Source organism: Melanerpes formicivorus, unplaced genomic scaffold, assembly GCF_026170545.1.
Source record: "Melanerpes formicivorus ecotype bairdi unplaced genomic scaffold, bMelFor1.0.p_v2 SCAF_4, whole genome shotgun sequence".
NCBI classification, from domain to species: domain Eukaryota; kingdom Metazoa; phylum Chordata; class Aves; order Piciformes; family Picidae; genus Melanerpes; species Melanerpes formicivorus.
In genome coordinates this window covers 17,947,814-17,975,471 of record NW_027142356.1, presented here as the reverse complement: position 1 = coordinate 17,975,471, position 27,658 = coordinate 17,947,814, and the positions used below count along the sequence as shown (strand labels likewise).

General features: G+C 38.2%; 1 protein-coding gene across 2 annotated transcripts; it reads left to right on the top strand.

Moving 5' to 3' along the window:
• The first annotated feature begins 1,690 nt into the window (after positions 1-1,690).
• Positions 1,691-25,988, top strand: ANXA10 (annexin A10). Of its 2 annotated transcripts, none has more exons than XM_068171115.1 (12): positions 1,691-1,863; positions 10,607-10,688; positions 14,116-14,210; positions 14,623-14,736; positions 16,597-16,687; positions 17,331-17,410; positions 18,821-18,874; positions 18,997-19,090; positions 20,637-20,732; positions 21,369-21,427; positions 24,158-24,280; positions 24,887-25,988. In XM_068171115.1, the coding sequence occupies exons 1-12, from the start codon at positions 1,846-1,848 to the stop codon at positions 24,953-24,955; spliced, it is 975 nt and encodes a 324-aa protein (XP_068027216.1). In that variant the 5' UTR covers positions 1,691-1,845; the 3' UTR covers positions 24,956-25,988. The 2 variants fall into 2 exon arrangements, with proteins under 2 accessions (XP_068027216.1, XP_068027214.1); XM_068171113.1 differs by having other exon boundaries at positions 10,604-10,688.
• The last annotated feature ends 1,670 nt before the right edge of the window (positions 25,989-27,658 follow it).

Here is a 27,658-nt window from a genome sequence, read left to right as displayed (position 1 = left end):
CTTTTCAGTTCTTTACTATTCCTTCCATTCCTTTCCCTTCCCAGCCTCACATAGCTAGTCCTGTAATACTGCAGGTATATCCAAGTATATCGTTTTTTAAATATGGGATTGCCAAAAGCACTTGTGAAACAACTTTGGGTTTCCCCATTAAAATCAGGACAAGCTGCTCTTCTAGAAAGTATCCACACCTTGGTCCTGCTGAGTCTTGAAGAAAATGTAAAGGGGAGATTAGGCTCAGCATGTTCAATCTGGTACAGAAGCAATGGAATTGTTTTGCTAAGCATTATGTGCACAAATTTATTTTACATTTCCTTGTAAGCCCTGCCTCTTGCCTTAGAGGTGAAATGGCAGGAAAGGACAGCCAAAGGACATTCACAGGGAAAAGGAGGTTGAAACTTAATCTTACATTGAACAGTTTCTCTCCCATTTTCTCTAGACTCTCTTACAGCTTTTCTCAGAAAGATTCATTAAAACCACAGTCTAGTTCAGTTAAGTGTTTCCCTCTCATTGTATGTCAGAAATTAATACTTCATAGAACAGCAATTTTTGTCTACTTATTTACATCCCATGGTTCCTGATTACTGAAGGTTTTGACATGAGCAAGCTAAAACATTATTGTAATCCTGTAAACTTAATCCATTTTGTGTTGTATTGAAGATTAAATTACTGTATTAAATTTCAGTCACAGAAAGGAAATGCATCTACAATTAGAGTCTGAAAAAGAGAGGCTTAAAATATTCTCATTCTTATCACTGCTTCAAAACGTGTATTGCCAGGAGACTGGATCCTACTCTAGGGACCACCTTCAGCACCTCATATGTGCCCTCTTCCAGCCAGGCAGATCAGATCCTTCATGGATCCTTTTGCTTAGCTGCTCAGTGGGATTCTATTTCCCAGATGTCCTTGAAAAACACTTGAGACACAGAGACTGAAATGCTTGGTATAATTATAATAGAGAAAAACACATCAAGAAAACCAAGAAAACTTGAAATTATTGAAATCAAATTTTGAGCTACTATTACCGTCCAACTATTGCTAAAAATTTACCTCCCTATTGTGGTAGCCAGTCAGAATACTGGTAGCCTGTGCCTTCCATTCAAGTTGTACTAGGGGATATATAGACTGATTCTGCATCTATTTTATGTTCCTAATTATGGCTTATCACAATAATACTTATCATTAATGGGGGAAATACACCCTATTAGTTGTGAAAATGTGGGTTTGCTGTCAGTTGGATAGTTTGGATTTTGTACACGGTTTTGAATAGAGCAATATGACATGATTTTTTATAGCTCTTTACAGGCAAATTGTAACTTGCACAAAAAGACCCTCATCTACACAATTCCACTGAGGCCCAAGGATTGGCCCTCATTACTCCAGGTAACAAGGGTTATAAAGCATCTTTATACATGTGATGAGCACAGCACAGGCTAAAAAGGAACCAGAACAGACCCAATCTGAAAAGTAAATTATTAACATGAGCAATTTCTGCAGGTGAGAATTTCAGTCTGTGATTAGCTGAATTTTGATTCTTTAAGTCAACACAGCAGAACAGTGGGTGTCGTGCTAATGACTGTTTACTTAGGTTATAACCATGCTTATTCACATATGATTAATCGCTAGGTATACAGTGAATCTATAAAAGCTAAGGACGTATAGTACCAGGATGTAATCATGCTTCATTGTTACCCTGGAGCCTAAAGTACTTGGTACCAGTTTGATAGGATAGTTTCTCTCAATTGTCAGATATAGCAAAAGAGTTAAAAATTTTGTCTATTGAACTATTAGATTTATTCTAAGAAAGATATTACTTTCTCTCAATAGAACTTGAAGACTTGGATCAAAATGTATTGTGGAGATTATGTGAGTATAACGATAATGATCTGTTCTCTGAAATCATTGAAAAATTTTATTGCTTTTGTGTTGTCATCATACATGCTGTGACCCATTTCTCTTTACTGGTAGAAATTAATCTCAGGTGAAGTTAATTTATTTGTAATTCTGGTGTTATTTGCAGTGTATATGAAGTGTACAAAATGAAGATTAAAATACAAAAAATTATCAGTTTCTCTCCCATAATTTTAGGCCTTTCAGGACAAAATAATTTGTCTTTTATCTCTTTGTGAGACTCTGTGGGTTATATACTTGCTCATAGCTGTTACACAAGACATAAAATTGCACACTATCTCCTGACTGCATTAAAAATAAAAATGTGAGTTGTTCAGAAGATTCATGGCACTATTTTTGTAGGTTTGCATTTTCACAAGACAGTCTGCAACTGCATGAAGTAACGACATAGCTTTATCATTTAGAAACATTTGGGTTTGTTCACAATGTGAAAAATATTTTAAAGGGAAGAAATGCTACGTCTAGAAGACCCATAACACAGGAAAAGCTATCAATTATTGTTTCCCATCAATAAATTGTAGCGACATATTAAATGGTTGCATTAGGGCTCTTCAAGAAAATAAAAGTTCATACTGCAATTTCAAAGCTCCATTCTGAAAGCTGCTGTAGTTACCATCTTATTACAGCGAAATGCCAAATGCTTTTCAGCACATGTAATACTGATAATTATGTTCATTAAGGACTTCCCTATCCTTTTAATTCTTTTTAACAGGAATAATGATTCACTCCTTTCAAATGTTTTTGCACTACCAGTAAATTTAAAGATCAATATTTAATTTTCTGAAGGATAAGCATTTTTTCCTTACTTATCTGGGAATACAATTGTACTAATTATTCCAATCACATCAGTTAAGCATTTCTTCCTATGAAATTATATGGCATATGTTTGTTTTTCTAAAGTATTAGGTATTGTATGGGTTTTACTAAAGTGTTTGGTTTTCAGCAGTTTGGGATCATTCATTCTTTATTAGACCAGTTAAGAACTGAAAAGGGATTTCCTTCTTTGTTTCTTATTTTCTCTTTTAATTCCTATGTATAATATATTCCTGACAATCAAAGAAAGACAGGAAGAATGCCACCTGACAAAGCTAATAGATCCATTTCAGCTGGAGAAGTTAAGAAGTTCAGTTTCTTTTCTTCTACTGATTTGAGACCAATTCTACTTATATAATTGTTACTACATCTGCATATAGTATGTTGCCTGATATTAATAGCAATATAATATTAAAAAAATATAGAAAATGTCTTTTGTTTTAAAGTCATTAAAACTGGTAATTATTCCATTTGTAATAATAATGGAATAGTATTATATATTAAAAAAACCCCAACACATAGAATCTTAACTATGAGAGATGTTTACACCAGCTATTTTAGGCATAATTTAATGTGATTGTTCTATATTATTCAGCTATTAGGATTGCTTCAGCAAAGAGGGAATGTAAATTCCTAAGTTTGATCCTCTAAATCACACCAAAATATTCCAGAATAAATTATGTGAATACTGTATTTCTAGTTCCTCTACTTCTAGATATACAAGCACACACTGATTACTGATTAGCCCTCCCCTCAACCTTTTTCTTTTTTCCCCCCATAATCACAGAAGTAAGAGGGCAGAAAAGCAACTCCAGACAGCAAAGTACATACTGATCTCAGCAATGACATGAAAAACAGATTACAGGCTTTCTCTGAAAAGTATTGTGATAGATTCTCAAGTTGGGTAAACTTTTATTCTTTATTCCCATTTCCATTTGTTGTGGGATAGGAAGGCAGAGAAATTAGGGATTTGTATGAACTAGCTCACAAGATCCCAAACGGTGGAGCAGACTTCCCTGCTGAGTCATCCAGACAGAATGGGGACATGTAGTCTGGAGCCCATGCAAATGTTACCTCCCAGAAGTCTGCTAGTTCCTGTAGATAAAGTTGGTCATGGAGCATTGGCAGTTTTCTCAGATAAGACTCAGAAAGAAAACAGAAAAATCATTCTTTCTGTCAAGTCATGAGCGAGAAAGCAGCACTTAAATGTGACTGAGTGGTTAGGTCATCAACACCAAGTTAGGGGCAGATGTTAGTCAGTTAGAGGGTAGAAAGGCTCTGCAGAGGGACCTCGACCGACTGGACAGATGGGTAGAGTCCAATGGGATGGCATTCAACAAGTCCAAGTGCCGAGTGCTGCACTTTGGCTACGGCAATCCCATGCAGAGCTACAGGCTGGGGTCGGAGTGGCTGGAGAGCTCCCAAACAGAGAGGGACCTGGGTGTGCTGATCGACAGCTGCCTGAATATGAGCCAGCAGTGTGCCCAGGTGGCCAGGAGGGCCAATAGCATCCTGGCCTGCATTAGCAATAGTGTGGCCAGCAGGAGCAGGGAGGTCATAGTGCCCCTGTACTCTGCTTTGGTTAGGCCGCACCTTGAGTACTGTGTCCAGTTCTGGGTCCCTCAGTTTAAGAAGGACATCAAAACACTTGAGCGTGTCCAGAGAAGGGCAACAAGGCTGGTGAGAGGCCTTGAGCACAAGCCCTATGAGGAGAGGCTGAGGGAGCTGGGATTGTTTAGCCTGGAGAAGAGGAGGCTCAGGGGTGACCTCATTGCCCTCTACAACTACCTGAAAGGTGGTTGTAGCCAGGAAGGGGTTGGCCTCTTCTCCCAGGCAACCAGCACCAGAACAAGAGGACACAGTCTCAAGCTGCGCCAGGGGAGGTTTAGACTTGAGGTGAGGAGGAAGTTCTTCACCAAGCGAGTCATTCGTCATTGGAACGGGTTGCCCAGGGAGGTGGTTGAGTCATCGACCCTGGAGGCGTTCAAGGGGAGATTGGACGTGGCACTTGGTGCCATGGTCTAGTCATGGGGTCTGTGTTGATAGGTTGGACTCGATGATCCTTGAGGTCTTTTCCAACCTAAGCGACACTGTGATACTGTGATACATTAATTTCTTCTGTTCTATTCTTAAATACAAGGTTAGGCTGAGAACAACACTTAAAAGCACACTTGAGACTTAAAGATATTTTTTAAGGAATCCCACAACATTAATATACCATTAACTCAGATAAGAAACATTAAAAAAAGAATTGGAGGTATTACTTTCAAATTTTACTTCTCTGTTTTTTTTATATATATATATATAAAATATATGTGTGTGTATATATATATAATCTCCTTTATATTTTATTTTACCTATTAGTAATTGCACATGTTATATAAGAACAACTGTATAGGATGGAGTCCCCCAAGATCAGGAATGAAACTGACAAAATATTAACAGCAGCAGTTCTACCAGTTTCAACAATTCGGGGCAACGTCATTATCAGAGATTACATGCAGATTATGGCACCCCACAGAATCACAGAGGTAAAACTGCCAGGAATTAGATAAAACAACATTTGTGACCTCTCTAAAATACATATACAGGGGAAAATGGGAGGCTCTGGAGAAAGAATTTCCTATGTTTAAAAGTATTCCTTCATATTCAAATTAAATGTAACACATGCAATAAACTTACAATGAATCAATATACTTTTTTTTAAATAAAGTTGCATATGAAAGATCTCTTTTCAAAAGTATAGCTCATAGCATGTACTTAGCTAATAAAGTGAGCATTTTATTTTACTAAATATTCTGTATAGGAAGCATTCAGACTAAGGAGTCTGAATGTTATCAGCAGAATGACTTACTGAACAAATATTATTAGAAGGTTGTTCTCACTTTAGATTATTTTTTGCCATCACAAGACTGAATTGCCTGAACTTTATACACCATAATTTGATAAAAGCAGTCTCAGATTTTACCAACAGGCTCTTTTTAATCCCTTTTATTGTTTTGATTTATTCCACTAGCATGACAGAAGTCTGTTCTGTTTGCACAGCTAGCCAGCCGGAGGAGCAAAAGGGAAAGCTATATTTACAAGCAATTTTTAGGGAATGCAGGATATATACACAATTTACAGTATTTACAATATATACACAGAAATATACACCAAAGCAAAAAGAAAAATAATACAGGAACGAAATTCCCTCCTCTGCTGAGGAGGGTTCCCCCCCCTGTACCCCCTTCTCTCCCCTTTTTCCCCAAAGAGGGTTAGAAAGAGAGGAAAAGGGCAATTGTTAATAAAAGCAGTTATAAATTAAAGCAAAGTGTTAGTAGACCACACGCTTATCTGTCCAAGGTCAGTCTGGCAGAGAGCCTAGAAGCAGATGAGCTGGAAAGGGAGGAGGGAAGAGTGAACTGAGGAAAGTCCCAGTCGCACTCAAAACTTAAAGTTGCATTCTACTAATCTACCAATGAAATTCATTTAGACCTGTCTTTTGTTTACAAAACATTCAGCCAGAGTGTCCCAGTGCTGTCTTTTTCTTAAAGGCACAGCCTCAAACGGTCACACATCTACACCACCAGTTCATCCATGCAACCACGAAAGCTGCTTATCTAAAACAAAGGCCACTTGCAGTCCCCTCTGTGTTGAGATGGACTGCCCAGGGAGGTGGTGGAGTTGCTGCCCCTGGCAGTATTTATGGAAATACTGGATGTGGCACTTAGTAATGTGGTCTACTCAATGTGTTGGTGTTAGGTCATAGGCTGGACTTGATGATCTCAGAGGTCTATTCCAGCCTCCATAATTCTGTGTGATTCTATGAGATGAAATTATCTTTCTTTAAAAGAGCTGTGGTCAGCCACACCCTGAATTATTCTCTGAGCTTCAAAGCCACACTACTCTTGCCCAGCTCCTCTGTGACTTCTTCTTTTATAGGGTGTTATTAGTCAGTCACAGTGGACTTCAGTAGAAATGAAGTGAAATAGCAGTACTTGTAACTACACTCAGATGTTCAATCAACCCTAAAAATGTCTTGCTTCATAACAGGGCCATAGAAATTCTCTAACCAAAGATAATGGAAGGGAACAACCTATTCCCATGTAGTTGCCTGCTCTGTGATCAAAATTCAATCTGTTGTAACTTCATTCAGTTGTTAAATGCCTCTACTGCTCTGTTACCTCAATTTGTACAATGATAAACACTGATGCCAGGTAGTGCATAATAGTGCTGTATAATTTTGGGGCAAAACATGATTTTGCATCCTGGGCCCTAGGTTCTGGAAGCAGAGTCCCCACTTTCCGAGGTGAGCATTGCTTTGATGTATTTCCTTATTTTCTTGAGGAATGGTGAGCAAATAATTTTGTAACTTCATATGCTTCTAAAACATGACAAGATTATAAGAAACCTTTGCAAAACAAAATGCCAGCCATGACCTCCAGATTTGTCTTTCAGTACAGGAGATTATTGTAGCTCAACTTAAAACTACATAATCTTTCATTAAATCTGAGAATCACAGAATCATCTTGGTTGGAAAAGACATTTAAGATCATTAAGTCCAATGATTATCTAAGCCTACCAAGTCCAATGCTAAACCATGTCCCATAGCACCACATCACTGTGTCTTTTAAACACCTTCAAGGATGGGGATTTAACCACCTCCCCAGGGAGACTACTCTAGTGTTTTCTAACCCTTTCAGTGAAGAAATTTCTTCTAATATCCATTATAAACCTTCCCTGGTGCAACTTGAGGCCATTTCCTTTCATCCTGAGGAGAAGAGACATAACACCTACCTTGCTCCAACCTTCTTTTAGGTAATTGCAGGGAGTGATAAAGTAACCTCTCAGCCATCTCTTCTCCAGGCTAAATAATTCCAGTTCCCTCAGGCACTCCTCATACGACCTGTTCTCCAGACTCTTCATCAGCTTCATTGCCCTTCTCTGGCCTTGCTCCAGCAGCTCAATGGAGCATGTGAGGGCCCCACAATGAATGCAGTGCCTCAGGTGTAGCTTCACCAGTGCTGAGTACAGAGGGGCAGTCACTTCCCTTGTCCTGCTGGACACACTATTCCCAATAGAAGTGAGGAAGCTTGGCCTTCTTGGCCACCTGGGTACACTGATGGCTCACTGTCAATCAACACCCCCAGGTCTTTCTATACCGTGCACCTTTCCAACTACTCTTCCTCGCCTGAAGCACTGCATAGGATTGTTTGGACTCAGATGCACTTCACCTTGTTTAACCTCATAAAATGGGCCTGGGCCCATCAATCGTGTCTCTCAAAGTCCCTCTGTAGACCCTTCCTACAATTAAGGCGATCAACGCTGGCTCCCAACTTATTGTTATCTGTAAATTTACCTCCCAGAAGCTCTGGCTATAATTTGAACAGTCCTTAGCTCAGACCTTAGCTCAGAGAGGGCTAAGGGCTTCTTTCTTGTGTGCTCCATCCCTGGGCTGTAGCCTCTTCTGGGATTCAATTCTCTTGGAGCTTTTCCCCTTTCTGCCTTGGTCCAGGTGCAAGGCCTGGGTGTAGTTGTTGCCTGTTAGTGCAGGCCCTTCAGCTGCTACTCAGGCAGCAACTGGCTCTTGTTGTGGTCTGGGTGAGCACAAGGCAAGTTGCCTGACTTTTTGGCTGGTCTAAATACTGTCCCAAGACAACTAATGCCCTTTGGTAACACAGAACCGTGGACCTCTGAGATAGGGCATATCCAAACATGGCCAGGGACACACACAGTCCACAGCTGTGTTACAAAATTAATTACACATGGTACATGTTTATCTGGACCCCAGGAACTGTCCAGGTTAGCACATTTGCAGGTGCTTAGCCCATTGTCTGGGCTAGGGTGTGTTTGGGGGCTTGACCCTTCAGGACACAGGTATATGGATTGTCTCTACAGGACTTGCTTCAGAGACAGACAGCACTGCAGCATCTAAGAATCAATCTCTGTCTCCACTGAACTATCTACCTATCCACTTCCTTGGTTTTGCCTTCCACAGTAAATATCACACAGAAGTCAAATAATTTGATACTGCACTAAAATAAAATAAAATTAAAATTAAAAAAAATTTAAAAATATAATAATAATCATAATCATAATCACATCACTCTGCAACCTGCTTTAGGTGAGCTTTCTTTAGGAATCCACCTTTAGAGCATTCACTAAGTTAGTAACTTATTTCTGGTTTTAGTGCAAGTATCATAAATGCTGAAAAAAATCAGTGATTTGGTAGTTCATTTTGTGACACCACAAACCTAAATGTATTAAATATTTCGAGAGAACTAATCTTTACAGTAATTGAACCTGTTCAAAGCTGATGCGAGGATGAAGACCCACAAAATAAAGGCACAGGTCCCATATGCCCTCCACACCATCACCCTTCTGAGCAGCAAGAGCTGTGGCAAGTTCAGAGAGCACTTTAACTGAAAGCCAGATATGCTTGTGCTTTCTACCTTTGGTTTAATGTGAAGGCTCAAAGTCTTTGAATCATGTTATCGGTTACTTGTGTCCATTTGCATCCTACTAATCTTTATAATTATTCCCCTCTAAATGTTTTCTGGTTTAGTAACTCTAACACTTAATGATGTGTCGTGTTTTGGATTTGTTTTGGTTTTCCTCTCAAGTCCCTATGACTTTTTATATGCCACAGATATTTTTGGAAGCATAAATCACAGCCAGAAAGCTAAGCCCACTTTTTATCTTAAATCATAGTATATATGAAGAGATATTTTTCATTCTTCATTCTAACAGTGTCATCCAAGACTTTTTTCCATAACAATTTTGTTTATCAGTAAGCTTTGGAGTGGTTTGTCCATCTGACCAGCTATTTCTTTTTCCTGAGCTGTGGAGAATGATAATTTAACTAAGGTCAGCACTATTTGACATGCTAGCAAGGTGGGGGGAAAAGTGAAGTCTCCTGTGTCATTTGGCCAAATGGCACTCAAACTCCACACTTGCAAATGGCATGTGCCTAGGAAGCTTCTGGTGAATGACATTTGAAGAAGTATATGTATTGTAAGTACTGGGACATCATGAGGACATAAACTCTCAATTTCTGAGGTTAATATCTGCAGGGCCTTACTCAAGATATATGCTAAGTGACAGATGAGGCCCAGGATACACAGACAATTCCCATGCTGACAAAGGAGACAGGATGGAGCATATCTTAAGGATGAGTCAGCAACAAAAATGGGCATAGTCTTACTGTCTTCTCTATGTCCAGTACTTATATCTCTTTTTTCCCCTCATTATTTTTCTGATTGATTTAATAAGTAAAAAAGATCTATGCATTTTATGTTCAGTTGTAATAACAGAACCTTGTATTTAAATGATGCACATGAAGTAAAGTATCACTGAGAACGAACTGACAGTAATTTAATCAGTCACAAAGTAACTAGAAAAATGGTGTGGCCTTCTACAGGACATATCAGAAAGCTATCTCATGCTTAGCAGTAACATCCTGTCTTTAAAAAATAACTAGATTTATAAGCAACTTATGTATCTTATCTGTCATTTTCTCACAAGTCCTTTCAAATTAGAAATACAATGAAGAATACCACAAATACTGAAAAACATCAGTGGATTAACAGTGAAAGATAGTAATTTCAGAAAAAGGTTTGGGAAAGAGAAAACACAAAAATGTGTTTATATTTTAATGAAGGGTGGGAAAAAAAAAAAGGTATTAAAATTTCACTGTTTTCCAGGCCTAACTCATACTAAGGGTAGCTTCCTCAAGGGTTTACTGCAAGTGTAAATTCTGATTCATAAGTTTTAAATTTTGCATCCTGCTCCCCATGAGGCAAAGACAATTCAATGTTATGACTGTTGATTTTCACCATAATTACATATACAGTGTTAATAGATGTAAAGCGCTTCAATTAAAGGCTACTTTCTCCTTTAGCAGATACAGGGAACGATTCTTCCTGCTCCAAATTTTAATCCTATTATGGATGCCCAGTCGCTAGGAGGAGCCCTACAGGGAATTAGTAAGTATCTTGACTGATTCTAAAACATAAAATAACACATTAAGTATCACAATGAGACACCCTATGATGTCCAAATAAATAATGCAGCTGCATTTACACGAATTAAGAAGTAATTAAGATTTATATAAACCCTTCAACAACACTTACAGTAATAAAAGCTTTTCTTGAGAAAATAAGTTTAAAAACCCAGAATTCTGTGCTATACCACTACAGGGAAGGCCAAGAAGGGAAAGGATTTTAATTGTAACTTCAACAATTATTACCAGAGACTCTTAAGGTTTGAATCAGCCATCTAGAAACAATTAAAAAAAAAAAAAAGGATTGCTCACCAAAGTATTTTCCTCTGTACTTTAGTGTTTCCTGGTTGAGCATCACTGATATTGCTGAGAGTCAGAATATTGATTTTTGTATTATTTTTTCAACTCTGAAACATTTTCCTCACATTAAAATTGTTTTCTGTATCAGAATCTTCATACCCCTTGGGCTTTTCACAAGGTTGTACATCACAAAATCTTGTGTTCTGTTTTCAGTTTCTGTAATGAAAATGTGAGGACTCATACTGAATGTCAAGTGAACCACAATGAGTATTATTGATCAAGAGGAATCTGAAGTATCTTTTTTATTAAATTGGCTACAGATGAAAAGTTGTAAACATCCTGCTAAACTTCAATCCCTACTTTTAATGCAATGTTGCTAACATGAAAATGTAGATATGATTTTCTTCATTAAATACTGTAAATACAGGTACCTTAACCTTACTTTCACTTTACCTATCAAAGTACATGGAAAAATGCAAGGACAATTGGCAAAATAAAAAGTTCTGCTTCAGAGGAATCTAAGTGTCCATAACCTTTACAATGACTGACATCCTGACCCCAAATCTTGCACACAACATTCATTCTTGTGAGAAACCTTTTGGTTACATACGCTCTCCTACTGATATCAGCGGTATTACACAAATTAATAAAGTTGTTTAGGTTTATAAATATTTTCTGAATCCTTCTTAGCTTTTTACTGTAGAAACTACATAAACTGCACAGACACCTAGTCATAATTATTTTCTGGAAAGTAAAAACAGATTCCTATGCAGAATTTCAGAAACAATTCCATTTTATGGGTTTGATGGAAATTTGATATTAAATCAATGTCCAGAGAAGGGCAACAAAGTTGGTGAGGGTTTTGGAACACAAGCCCTATGAGGAGAGACTGAGGGAGCTGGGGTTGCTTAGCCCACAGAAGAGGAGTCTCAGGGGTGACCTTATTACTCTCTACAACTACCTGAAGGGTGGTTGTAGACAGACAGAGGTTGGTCTCTTCTCCCAGGCAGCCAGCACCAGAACAAGAGGACACAGTCTCAGGCTGCACCAGAGGAGGTTTAGGCTGGATGTTAGGAAGAAGTTCTCTACAGAGAGAGTGATTGCCCATTGGAATGGGCTGCCTGGGGAGGTGGTGGAGTCACCATCATTGGAGGTGTTCAGGAGGAGACTTGATGGGGTGCTTGGTGCCATGGTTTAATTGATTAGGTGCGTTGGACTGGTTGATAGGTTGGATGCGATGATCTTGAAGGTCTCTTCCAACCTGGTCTATTCTATTCTATTCTATTCTATTCTATTCTATTCTATTCTATGTCTTGCTGAAAAACTAGCGCAATTGTGGCTAGCTAATCCAGAACAGAGAGAACAAAATCTGATGTATACTGAGGAAATACAGATTTCTTCTGACAATTTAAAAAAAAAAATAAAAGAAAGTATTCAATGCCCAATTATGTTTGTGTCAAAATGAGACCTGTCAGTCAGTTCTATATTATATAGTAAAATCTTCCTAACAAAGCTGTAGCAGGTACAGAATATGTATCTGTAACATTACATATATGTGTAACACCATATATATATATGCATCTGTATGACAACAACTGGTAGAAACTTGAGATACTACCCTATTCCATTCAGATCCAGATGATTCCCACACTTTTCAGCCTAATGCATCTCTGCTGCAAGTGTGATAAAGTCAATTGATTTACATTTGGAGATACAAACGTGATGGAATGTCATTAAAATGCTCAGCATCCTGAAATTGCAAAATCCAACTTTAAGGATGGAAAACCATTATTTTAAATGATAAAATAATTCTCAGAATATGTTAATCATTATTTCCTTTTTTCATAAGCCATAAATACTGATTCATTACAGAAGTTTAGAAGCATGCTCTAGCCATCAAGCAAAAGATCATAAGTAACTTTCCACAAAATGCTCTTGGAAATTGGTTAAAATAGTATATTTTTTTAAACTTCATAACTTACTTTATATAGTTCCTCTGAAAACACATAGCCTTAGTTTTTCAGCAAATGGTCTGACCATAAATTGTCATCCCCATGAAAGAAATCCTTAATCTTGAAATGACAATTTAATCAATATCAATGGTACATACAGTATCACAGTATAGCTAAGGTTGGAAGAGACCTCAAGGATCATTGATGACTTCCCAGGCTCACTGGCAAATTCTGCCAATGTGCCTAGTTCTGAATAGATTAAAGTCTACCTTTTATTGATGGTTTCAAACACATTGAACTTGAGAGATGGTGGTGCATCAAATAATAACAAACTACTTCACTTTTTGTTAGAATTACACCAGCACCCAGGTGGCCAGGAGGGCCAATAGCATCCTGGCCTGCATTAGGAATAGTGTGGCCAGCAGGAGCAGGGAGGTCGTAGTGCCCCTGTACTCTGCTCTGGTTAGGCCACACCTTGAGTACTGTGTCCAGTTCTGGGTCCCTCAGTTTAAGAAGGACATCGAAACACTTGAGCATGTCCAGAGAAGGGCAACAAGGCTGGTGAGAGGCCTTGAACACAAGCCCTATGAGGAGAGGCTGAGGGAGCTGGGATTGTTTAGCCTGGAGAAGAGGAGGCTCAGGGGTGACCTCATTGCCCTCTACAACTACCTGAAGGGTGGTTGTAGCCAGGAGGGGGTTGGCCTCTTCTCCCAGGCAACCAGCACCAGAACGAGGGGACACAGTCTCAAGCTGTGCCAGAGGAGGTTCAGACTCCAGGTGAGGAGGAAGTTCTTCACCGAGCGAGTCATTCGGCATTGGAACGGGTTGCCCAGGGAGGTGGTTGAGTCATCGACCCTGGAGGCGTTCAAGGGGAGATTGGATGTGGCACTTGGTGCCATGGTCTAGTCATGGGGTCTGTGTTGATAGGTTGGACTCGATGATCCCCGAGGTCCTTTCCAACCTAAGTGATACTGTGATACTGTGATACTCTACATAAGAGCAGCAGATACAACTGACGGTGGTAAATGCCAGTGGGGTATTAATCTGCTTATCTATTTTTTTCATGAAATTAGGTTAATGTTCTTGAATAAAATAGGAGTAATCACAAACGCAAGTAAATAACAATACTTTTTAAAGTGTGCCATGTTTCCTTTACAGGCTGTGAAAAAGATGTGTTGATTGATGTCCTAACGCAGCGTTGCAACTCACAGCGGCTCATGATTGCTGAGGCGTACAGAGACATGTATGGCAGGGTATGACAGAGCCATTTTATACTTCCATTACTGCAGTTGGTCAGCCATTGTCTCAACATCAGACATCTTTGAGATTCATCTGGATAGGATGATGGGCTATCTTACCTAGATCTTGATTTTGACAAGAAAGTTCAGACCACATGACCCTTAAAATCCCTTCCAACATGGTATTACACAATTCTATAAATCCTATGTGGTCTCTTTGCTTGCCTATCTGCTGTCATCTCATCCAAACTATTAAAGAAACACACACCATTTAAAGAGTATTTTTCTTAATATTAGCCAGAATTCATCTTTGACAATTCATCTTCATTCATTCAGAGAGAAAATGACTAATACTTTATTTAAGCTGTCTTCATAAACTGTGACCATTGAAATAATCCTGTCTATACATTTTCTTTTTCTTTTCAAGGATCTGATAACAGACCTAAAAGAGAATCTCTCTCATCACTTCAAAGAAGTCATGGTTGGCTTGATGTATCCACCTGCCTCCTATGATGCCCATGAGCTCTGGCACGCCTTGAAGGTTCTTGTCAAATTCAGAATTACTTAGAGCTGCAGTCACTACTTGAAGTACTAAACATATGTTAAATTTGTCATTTTTCACATTTAAATGGTTGACAAACTGCTAGAAATTCATATGCTGGAAGAGTGTACTACTATATAGCACACTAGGTCATTAGAAATAGTGATATATGAAGTTCATTCATTGTTATGCTAAACCCAGCATAAATAATATCCTTGTCATGTAACAAATGCAACTCGTTTAACACCCATGGCAAACTTGGGAAAGGAGTAAATATTTATAGAGGGAAATGTAAGGCCATGATCCTGTAAGCATTTATGTATGTTACAAACAAAATTAATTCAAACAGCCAGCACCACACACTGAGCCTCCATCTCTCAAAATACCAGTATTTCTTTAGCAGAATATTCCTTTACATAAATACCTACAAATTACTCAATGACAAAGCAATGAGCAAGCACTCCTTGTGATTTCCTTTTCTTCCCAGGGCCTGACCTTGTGCTCCTTAAAAATTGAACTTTCAAAACAAACAAAAATATTTCTTTAAAGATCATGTATTAAATGTTGAAATTGATTCCCACAGGGTACTGTGAAGGCCAGATGCACAAATCAGTTCATAAAGAACTTCAATAAATTCTTAGGAAACAGGTCTACTGTTGAGTATTGATAATAATAATCCTTGGCAAATTCTCAGGAAAGTCCTAAATTGCAAATTCCTGGAAGATGGTAATGCGTATTGGAGCTCAACAGTGTTTTCCTTTGCTTTCCATGAATATTTGCTACTGCCCACCATCACAAATAAGACAGATTATATGATTCTGAGAAAGGTGATCTCACATATTTTGATAATCCTCTCACCAAACATATTTAAAAGAGAGAGAAAATATTAGCAGTGTTTTATCTTGCCCTTCATATACTTAAACTAATGCACTTTTTAGAACTACTGATATATTTTTAATTACAGTTGGCATGAAAAGGATTGTGAAATATCATTGTTATCACTGGAAGCATGACTTTTACTGAAATCATTGACAACATTGGGACAGTTATATTTTTTCCTAAATCAAAAGTTAAATTTTCTTATAGTATACTGTCTTGACCTAGATTCATAAGATCAAATTAAAAAAAAAGGCTATATGTGTCTCCCAGCTCAGACTCAATGTCATGGTCTCCCATTATTCCCAATGCAGAATACTCAGCAACACTGCATAGGTGTTTATGTATGTCTGTGAAGCTTCTTTAAACATCCAGTTCCACAGTAGAGATTATAGATTATAACATTTTAAACAAACAGATAGATAGACAGATAGACAGAAAGATAGATAAAAAGATAGATGATAGATAGAGATGATAGAGAGATAGATAGATAGATAGATAGATAGATAGATAGATAGATAGATAGATAGATAGATAGATAGGTAGATAGATAGATAGATAGATAGATAGATAAAAGAAGATAGAAGCACAATATAATAGTTGTGCTCACATCTACTTCAGCTTACCTGAACACTTGCTAGAGATGTATGCTCCATATTGGCATCTGATTTTTCTAAATTCTTAGTGAAACTCTGCAATTCTTCCCATTCTGTCTCTGCCAACACTAGTCTTGCATTATTCCCCACTTGTTAATGTACATGCTGAAATGCAGATTTAGAAGGAATATATTTTAAATACAGGGTTCTACTACTAATTTAAAGTCATTGTCTAGTAAAATGGGTGGCCTATGCAAAGTGCACTCTGCATTGCTCCAGCAGGAGCTGCTATTCTTCGGTTACTTCTGATAAGCACAGCATTGCTTTTTTCCTAAAAGCTATGGTTTCTACTAACAACATCTTTTCATATTTCCTTCTTTCCACACAGGGAGTAGACACAGAAGAAAAATGTCTAATTGACATATTAGCCTCAAGATCAAATATGGAGATCTTCCAGATGAAAGAAGCCTACCTAATGCGTAATATTTTTTACAAGTAGCAGATGTACTATACGTGCTCTGGATTATTAGCAGACCTGAACAGACTGCGCTACAAAAATAACTTCTCAGTATTAGTCTGTTCCCTTCCCCCTGCTTTCCCATAACTATGTACAAAAGGCTGAAGCAAAATGTCTAAAGTCGAAAATACATCACAGAATTTGTAAGATGTATTGCTGCCTATCACATCTGACATATCAGGGAGCCACATGTGGAGATTTCCAGAAGCTTTTGCACACTTTATTCAAAAAAAGTATGTAAGCTGTTTTCCTTGAAAGAAGTGCTTACTGACACTGGACACTGCTCACTTGCCTTGAAGGGTCATTTCCAAGTACCCTACAGCAGCAGAAGCAGTGTGGCTGTACCCATGATGGGTTGATAGGTAAGGTGAGGCAGTAGCTGAGGGCCCCAAGGAGGGCAGAGCCTTCTGGCAGGGCCAAGAGAGACCTGCCAGACCCATGACTAGGTCGATGTAGAACCCTGCACAGGTTACTGTGAAACAATCACGGTAGAAAATGGACAAATATTTGCACATTACTTATTCAGCCTTTGCTTGCCAACCTTTAATAGGACTATTCAGAGCATGCTGTCTTGTGATTTAGATTATGTTTTTGGTTTAACATAGAATATAATAATGATCTTCAACAAGATATTGATTCTGAGACTTCAGGTCACTTCAGAGATACACTCATGAACCTCGCTCAGGTACTGTAAAAACAAGTTGTGTAACTTAGGTTTCTAAAAAACTTCACAATAACTTCTGTTACTGTTGGAAAAGTCTTCCATTTTATGGTGACTGTGGTTAAAGCTTGTTCAGTAGGGCCACACTTTTAAACAAGAGAGGGGGAAAAGCAGAAGAGAACTTGCTTCATCTGCTTTGAATTTGGCTTTCAGATGGTGGCAAAGGTCAGCAGACCATTTTATTGATTAAGTCCCTAGATACTCCTCTGCTCAGTCTGTCTCATCTCAAAAGGAGCCTTCCTGAATGAGCAAATAAGATTTTCTTTTTAAAAACTCTGCTTTCTCTGACGTTAGAATATATGGTTCATAATCCAGTCTAGGAATTATGTAACAATGGAGATATATCCACATTCAACTCTAAAAGAAAGTATTAAATAATTCTCTGGTTTAAACATTATGGGGTTTGTCTATATTAATTCACAGTATTTTTGCATGCACTTGTTACTAGGAATTCCACTGTGTGAAATTTGTACAATTTAACTAAAATATCAAATCATATTTCTAACAGGAAAGAGCTACAAATTAGTCATTCTACAAGTTGACAGCAAATATGCAATTTTAATCCTCCCTTTCACATATAGGGTAAAATGACTGTAAATTTTAAACTGAATTGCTTCAAACATGTATCATTAAGGCAGTGATTACATGCAGCTTGAGATCATTAAGAGTTTTGCAACCAAGGCTGATTTGTATCTTACATGATGACTACAGTTAAAAAAAAAACAACAAAGCATAAATTTACAATTATTTTATTTTTCTAACAATTCTGGCTTGATTTGTGTAACTGAAAAGCTATTAAATGTATGGGGAAATTGGAAGTATTCTTCTCTTGTTTATGTATCAAAGTTGTTAAAAATTTCCTAGCCTTGGATCTTAATTTTAGACAGTGATTATGAGCAGTCACAATCTCTGTTATTTGATGTATTTGGTCCTATAGTTTGCATATTGGTAAGAAATAATTAGTGAATGGTAAATATTACTCTTATTCTTTTTCTTTGTATACTATACATTATAGTAAGCAATATAACATCCATAGCAGTGGAAATTGTGGTGGGATGGTGGTGGCAAGGTAAAAGCTTATTTAGAATGGGACTGAAAATAGGGTAGGGTTATCCACTTCCTCCCTTTTTTTCTCTCATAAGACCATTTCTCATTCCAGAGTTCCCCTTCTTAGAGGAAATGAAGACATAACCTGACAAATTGGAATATATTTTCCACAATTGTGAATTCAACCTTTGAATACACTGTTCCAATCTAAAAGCCCACATATGTTATCTTAAGAAATGAAACAGACCTTCATAAAAAGACAACTTTATATTCCCATAGTCTTTTAGAATTTAACTTTTGAGGAAAATGTACCTTTTTTTTCCCCAGGGAACAAGGATGGAAGGATATGCAGACCCTTCTACAGCTGCTCAAGATGCAATGGTAAATATAGTCAGATGTGAGCATCTCAAACATTAAAAAAAATTACAAATATAAACATTAAAAATTTATTTAAGACTTAAAATCTTTTTGCATTTTCCTCCTTTTTTTTTCTGGTATACTAGATTCTGTGGGAAGCATGTCAGCACAAAACAGGAGAACACAAAAATATGCTGCAAATGATCCTCTGCAACAAGAGCTACCAGCAGCTGTGGATGGGTAATTCAGCAGTTCAGCTGTTTGAACACAGATTGGAAAGAAGAAATCTGATTTGCTAATAAGCCGTGGTTTACATACCAAAAAGCTCAGTGTGCAGCGGGGTATTAGCCTGAAACCTAAATGTGAATTGTTGGAGTTCTCAGACTCCCACTGATGTTAACAGGATTTTGGATGTAATGCAAAAATTAACTTTCTCTGATGACTACAGACAGCTGTAGATACAACAGACAGCCATCAGGATGCCTTATGAAAAGAGAGCATGCATGACCAAAGAAAGGATGGGGCAGATTTTTCTTTAATATTTTCTTCATTTTTCCCTAGCTCTTTGTTATGTGTGGAAACACCTTAAGAGAGGCAGATGGAGTATTTTCAATGAATGTCTGTATGTGAAAACACACTCCTCTGTGGAAGTTTTTCCTTGAAAGTTTCAAAAAAGGTTTTGAATGGAGAACTTCAGGATCTGCATTCACTTGCCCATAATGAGCATGCATACATAAATATATCAGTGCTATGGTTTAGTTCATTAGATGGTGTTGGATGATAGGTTGGACTTGATGACCTCATAGGTCCTTTCCAACCTGGTTAATTCTATTCTATTCTACAGTGGGATTTTTATTTATTTATGTATTTATTTTAAATCCATAATCAGACATGATTACAGATTGCAAGAAATTTATGTGAGATCATCCAGATCTTCAACTGCAGAAAAGAAAACTGCTGTGCCTGTTTGGTGACAATTTTGAGATATCTTTTGCTCTGCTGTGGAAAAACAGTCTGTTTGGTGACAAATTTATCACTGTGCAGCCAGCTGTATTTATTATACCCATTTATAACAGTAACTTAGAACTACTTTGCTGTCATGGATCAACAAATTAATTCTTCTGTCATGACATCTGTAAGGCTAGTGATGATACAATGAACATAATGTAAGCAATCTTCTCATACTCTACTCTCTCTGTAACAGAGATTTGAGAACTCTGCCTGTGATGTAGTCCTACATATGTTTTGTAGTAAGCAGTGAGTTGAAAATTTTCCTCCTTCCCTAAGTCTGGATACCTGCATTATTCAGAGAGTGTCCATGTCTAGATACTGAAATGTTAAGCATGTCATGCCATAGCTTCTTGTCACAATTGTGAATCTCTGACCAGTCTTAGACAAGCTGACAAAGGAAGTTGTCTTAAAGACATGACATTCTTCCCATTTTCATAAACAGAGGTTGCTAGTTAGAAAATTTACAGAAGCTTCCTGTGAAACAAAGGTTTTGCCATGCGTTCATTATATACTGTATACTAGAGACCCCAGAGAAAGAACATCCTGGAAGGCAGGCTTCAGGCTGTTCACTTAGATTAGCTTACCTGGGGAATATAAACATAATGAAACACAGAAAATAAAGAGGGAAAACAAGTAAACTCAATAGTTATAGTACTGGGGGAAGCAGGGGGAAAAATAAAGAAAAAGAAAAAAGAAGAAAAGGGCAAATTGATCATTATTAACAAACCAGAATAAAACAAAGCTGCTGCTTTTTTTTTTTTTTTTTTCTCCCAAGTTTTCCAGGAGTTCCAAAATATCTCTGGGCAAGACATAGTAGAAGCCATTAATGAATGTTATGATGGATACTTTCAAGAATTACTGGTTGCAATAGGTAATGTAAAGGTATTCCTTTATACTAGCAGTGATTTCTTAATAAATATCTAGTATAGCATTGATGAATCAAGAATATTACTTTTCTAATATTTTTATCCGTTTTACTCTCCTATAATGTGTAAATCAATTTTCAGAGCTAATTAGAAAATAATCTTAGAACTACTACTGTTTGTGTGAATCTGAAAAAGTATGTCTGCAGTACTAGATTCTAACTGAGCAGAACTAGTATCTGTTCTTTATTTGATACCAAATTTTGTGTGATCAATGATAACTGACTCTATGCACATTAAATAATTGGCAAAGTTTTCAGACTCAGTGGTATATAAACAAGTTCCAAGTTTTTTATGCCTTTGTTTTCTATTTATAGAATAAGGATAATAACATTTCTACCAAAAAAGTCATGTGAGCACATTCATTGACATTTAATAAGTTCTTCAGTGCAACAGCAATGAGTACCCACCCAAATTAAGTACCAGACTTTGCAAAGTAAAAATATACTTGGGAAAACTTGCAGCTTAATTATAAGCTGAGTCATAGACAGCATTACCTAGCTTTATATTTCAAGGAGCCAAGTGTCAATAAAAATTATTGTATAATAATCTTCTGCTTACCTGTTGCAACTCTTCTTTCCTAGTTCTCTGCGTTCGTGACAAGCCTTCCTACTTTGCTTACAGGCTTTATACTGCAATTCATGTAAGTAATCCCTCTTCTACACATACCATAAAAAGTAGCTTCTCCATTTTTTCTTGTTTGCTTGATTATTCATGAACAAGTATTCATAAATAAGTCCATTTAACCACTACATGTTTTTAAATTGTTAGTACATACATAAATTTCACAGAATCACACAGAATCACAGAACGTTAGGGATTGGAAGGGACCTCGAAAGATCTAGTTCAACTGCCCTGCCAGAGCAGGATCACCTATACCAGATCACACAGGAATGTGCCCAGGAAGGTCATGAATATCTCCAGAGAGGGAGACTCCATAGCCCCCTGGACAGCCTGTTCCAGTGCTCTGTCACCCTCACAGCGTAAAAAGTTTTCCTTGTGTTTCCATGGAACTTCCTATGCCTCATGTTCCACCCATTGTCCCTTGTCCTGTCATTGGGCATCACCAAGATAAGCCTGGCTCCATCCTCTTGGAATTCACCCTTTACATATTTACAAACATGAATGAGGACACCCCTCAGACTCTTCTCCAAGCTAAAGAGCCCCAGCTCCCTCAGTCTCTCCTCATAAGGAAAATGTTCCACTCCCTTAAAAATTTTTTGTGACTCTGCACTGCACTCTTTCAAGCAGTTCCCTATCCTTCTAGAACTCAGGGGTCCAGAACTGGCCACAATATTCCAGATGCAGACTCACCAGGGCAGAGTAGAGGGGCAGGAGAACCTCTCTTGACCTACCAACCACACCCCTTCTAATACATCCCAGAATGGCATTGGCCTTCTTGGGGCCACAAGAGCACATTTCAAAGCAGTGGCACCAGAGCAATAGTTATGATTTAATAGTAACAGTAAAAGCTTAAATATTTAGATGCCTTAAAAAATATTCATCTGCTAACTCTGTCATTTTTTTTTTTTTAAATTGAAAATCTGTCTTTTATGGATAGTATCTCCCTCTGCTATGTAGAATGTGCACTTTTCTTGCTATGTGACTTTTATCTCTAGAGATTTAATACTTATCACTAAAAATCAAATCATAACTTAAAGTTACATAAAAATAAATGGTGACATTTTCTTGTGGGACTCAGTGTTTGTATGCAGGTTCTTTTATCTTTATGTGTAAGTGCTAACATACTAAAACAAGTGAGTGCCAAGAAGAAATGTGGGGAAATGCAAAGAACCACCTACACATTTTTCCTACAAGAGGTCACTAAAGACATTTTCTTTTGGTTTTCATTCATCGGTGAAAATAATGAGGCATTATGTTATAGAAAAAAATAGAGTATATTTTTTAAGGCAAAAGTACCAGGAAATAGCAGCTAAGAAAAAAAGGAGTTACTCAAAGGTCTTGTATCAAGACCACTTTTCAAGTTAAAACCTCATTTTTAATTTTAAGAAATATCACATAGATAGTTTTATTCTATGTTATATTCAGATGATGTATGTGATGCAGGAAAAAGTTTTTCTTTATTAAGAATATACATTTGCATTTTGCTTTGATTAATATTTTAATCTATTTTCTCAAAATGTTTTAACAAACAGATAATTCTCAAAAGAAATACAAGAATTTAAAATACTGTCTGGTTTTGCAGCCAAATTATGTCTAGATTATACAAAAAGCTTTTTATACATTTATTTATTATGAGAAGAAGCTGAGAGATCTGGGGCTCTTTAGCCTGGAGGTCTTTAGCTGGGGGTCATGAGGCCCTTTAGCTGGGGGTCATGAGGGTGGGGCTGGGCTCTTCTCACTGGTGGCCAGAGACAGGGCAAGAAGCAAAAGATATGAACTGGAACACAGGAGGCTTCACTTGAACTTAAGAAGAAACTTCGTTCCTGGAACAGGCTGCCCAGAGAGGTTGTGGAGCCTCCTTCTCTGGAGACTTTCAAAACCGGCCTGGGTGCATTCCTGAGCAACTTGATCTAGGTGTACCCGTGTTAGCAGCAGGGTTGGACTAGATGATCTGCAGAGGTCCTTTGTAACCCCTACCACTCTAAGATTATAAGATTGTAATGCTTGAAATCATAGTCCATGACTTTTTATATAAAAGATTTTAAGACAGACATCAAACATATCAGATTCTCTATATGCAGTTTTTTGTGTTGTTGGTTTTTTTTGTTGTTGTTGAGGTTTGGGGGGGGGGGGGGTTGTTTGGGGTTTTTATATGTGTAAACAAGATTTCTGTGTCAATGGCTAATCAATAAAATTACAATTTATCTTTAAACAATCTGAATGGGTCATCAGGCATCCCAAACCTAAATCGGTTTTGATTACTTTTACTGCCACTAGATGTCCCCATTCTCCACACAATTACAGTATCAAAATGTATTTAGGAACAGTTAAAACACAGCTGAATACAAGCTATGTACGTTCTAAATAAATAATTTACAATCCCACTGAATTCACATTCAGCAGCAGTTGTGAAAAAAAATAATCATTGGTTTCATTATTGTTTGAATGGACTCCACAACAGCCACAAGTTACCTATAAACTGAATACCTAAAACTACTGAGAAAAGTTCATCAGGTTTTAATTTATAAAAGTTTCAGCCCATGATATTCAGTAACATTAATTCTGTTAAGTATATGAAAACTCTGTAGGACAAAACCTTTGAATGTTTGGATTCCTTTCAAAGCTCAGTTATCTTTACAGATAGCCTAATTAATTGGCTTGTCTTTTGAACATTAATGTGAACATATACAGCTAGGTAAACATATACTGTCCAACTGCCAGATTTCCTCTCATCTTCTTTTCTTCCCAGGACTTCGGGTTTCACAATAAAACAGTTATAAGGACTCTCATTTCCAGGAGTGAGATTGATTTGATGAATATACGACAGCGATACAAAGAGAGATATGGGAAATCACTCTTTCATGACATTAAAGTAAGTTTTTACACACTTTTGCATATATTCGGCACTGGCACCCCACAGACTGTGTCAAGTGGCTGAGACAAAATGACCAAGGAATCAACTTGTGAAAATATCAGGAAACCTTAGTAGACTGTAATTTATCTGTGACTGTCATGGGTTGTGTTGAATCTGCTGATGATATTCAAACCCATGCTGCTATTATGCCTGCTTCAAAATGAAAATGCTGGCTGGAGCAAAACATCATGGGGCTTGAAGTTCAGATTTTAACATGAGAGGCTTCCTGTTCTGGTTGCTACTTTCTGTTTCCAGGTTTGGGTTGTTGGTCTCTTCTGCTCGACTGGCTGTGGATTGGGGGTGGGGGAGTCGCTGGCTTCTAGTGCTGCTTCTGCATTTTTCTGCCCTTGCTTGAGAAATTAGGATAAGGTAGTTGTACATGTTATCATCTTATTAAACTCCTTATGTCAAGCCAGAGATTTTTTTTGTGTTACTTTCCACCTTGGAAATGGGAGAGGCCTTCACTTGTGAGAGCAGACTGTGAAACCAGTGCAAAGACACTTTACCTTTTTTTATTTTTGCTATAATCCAAAGTAATGTTTGGGGTTTTTTTTTTTCTTGCAGCATTTTGCTTCAGGGCATTATGAGAGTGCTTTGCTTGCTATCTGTGCTGGTGACACTGAAGATTATTAAGGAATGTGAAGATCAACTTTGAAAACTGCATAAAACTCTTAAATAGAACAGAAACTACACACAAAACACTAACTGTATGAGATCCCTACCCTATGCAGTGCTATACATTTGCTCATATTAAATCTTTCTTGAGACAGGAAAAAATGTTGGCAGGAATATGGTTTTATCCCTAGTTCTAATTAACATTTCCGTTTCTATGATTAATGAAGCAAGTACAAAAATATCTCCATGTAAGCATATGTTTATCATTCAGTCTTATAAAATCCCAAATATAGGCTCTAATATAGGACAGACAATAGGCTCTGGAAGAACCTATTCCCTTCCACACTGATGAGAAAAAAAATGTCTTGTTTTATTTAATTCTAGCAGCATGATTTCTTCCTTTAAGAGTTTTTTCCCCTTCTCTTTCTCATCTCTTACACCTCAGATTATACATTTCTTTTTCTCCTGTGGCTACAATATTTCCAACTTGGACACAGAGTCTTAAATATTTTTTAAAGAGGTACTTTCTGAAAGTATATCTCAGTATGACTGAATAAAGCATTACTACAGACATGCAAATACACGTTTGCTTTAATGCTGTTTGCACCTGTCCCTTATAGAATCACAGAATCATTTAGGTTGGAAAAGACCTTCAGAATCCAACCATTAACCTTACTCTACCAAGCCCATCACCAAGCCATATCCCCAAACACCATGTCTACACAGCTTTAGACACATCCAGGGATGGTCCATCAATCCAGTTCAAGTCCCTCTGTAGAGCATCCCTACCATCAAAAAGATCCACAGTCTCTCCTAACTTGGCGGCATCTGCAAACTTCCTCAATCTTCTCATCAAAGTCACTGATAAAGATGTTAATAGTAAAGTGGAACCAATACTGAATCCTGGAGAACACCACTTGAGACTGGCCACTAGCTGGATTTAGCTCCATTCACCACCACTCTTTGGGCCTGGCTGTCCAGCCAGCAGAGCACATGCCCATCCAAGCCATGAGTAGATACTTTTTTCCTCAGAAAACTATGAGAAACAGTGTTGAAGGTTTATTAAAGTAAGATCTGGTTCATCAAGCATATAAACCATGCTGACTGGGCCTGTTCAACTGGTTGTCCTGTATATAGTGCATAATGGCACTCAAGATGATCTGCTCAATGACCTTCTCTGGCACCAAAGTCAGACTGACAGGCCTGTAGTTCCCCAGATCCTCCTTTCAGCCATTCTTGTAGATGGGTGTCACATTTGCTAACCTCCAGTCCACTGGGACCTCCCCAAATAACCAGGACTGCTGGTAAATGATGGAAAGCTTGGAAAGCACATCCACCAAATTCTTCAGTAATCTTGGCTGTAACCCATCCTGCTCCAATAGACTTGGGCATGTTTAAATGGTGTAGCAGGTCACTGACCATTTCTTCTTGAATTGTGAAAGTCTCATTCTGGCCTGTTTCTGCACCTTTAAGACTTTCTTCTTTTAATATGTCCAACCTTCCTGGACTCCTTTACCCTTCAGGACTGCCTCTCCAGGGACTTTGTCAATCAGTCTCCTGAACAGGTCAAAGTCTGACAGCTGGAAGTCCAAGGTGGCAGTGTTGCTAACCCCCACACCTTTCTTCCCCAAGAATTGCAAACTCTATAATTTCAAATAATCACTATGCTCTAGATGGCCACCAACTGTCACTTCACCCACAAGTCCTTCTCTGTTCACAAGCAGCAGGTCAAGGAGGGCACCTTCCCTGCTTGGCTCCCTCACCAGCTGCATCAGGAAGGTATCTTCAACTGTTGTTGCTCTCTCTCCTGTATTGTATTTCCAGCAGACATCTGGGAAGTTGAAATCCCCCATAAGAAGAAGGGGTAGTGACATGAAACCTCCCCCAGATGCTTATAGAATGTTTCCATCTGCTACTTCATCCTGGTTGAGTGGTCTGTAACAGACTTCCACCACAATATCAGCCTTGTTTGCCTTCCCCCTGATTCTTACCTATAGAAACTCAACCCTATCAGTATCATTACATTTTAAGTATTCATACATCTCCCTAATATGGAGGGCCACCCCACTACCTCTTCTTCCACACCTGTCCCTTCTGGAAAGCTGGTAGCCATTGATTACAGCACTTTAATCGTGAGAGTCATCCTACTAGGTTTCCACGATGGCAGCTATGTCATAGTTTTCTTTCTGCACAATGGTCTCCAGCTCCTCCTGTTATCGCCCATACTGTGTGCATCGGTGTAGACACACTTCAGCTGGGCTAATGGTCCTGCCACTGTTTCTGAGGGAGAAGTCTTAATTCCTATCTGACCATTCTCAGCTACTTCCATGGTTACAAACCTACCAATGAGCTCTGTGTTCCTGCTGTTGCCATCACCAGGTGGTGGATCACCGTCCCCCGCCTCCACTGAGATGGCAGACTGAAAGGTTTTGCCAGTACTCTATTACACAACCACTGGTATTGCCATACCCAGGCTTCCCTCTAGCAAGCCCAGCTTCATCCCCATCCCCCTTTACATCTAGTTTAGATCTTTCAATGAGCCCTGCTAATTCTTGTCCCAGGATCCTTTTCACCCTTTGAGACGAAGTTCACCCCATCTGTAAGTGCAGGTAACACCAGGCTCAAAGCCAGGCACTCACCTGGCGGCTCTTCCTGTCTAAATCCCCATCACACCCTGCAACTAACCGCCGGGATAGAGGAGAACCTTTATTATTAGAATTA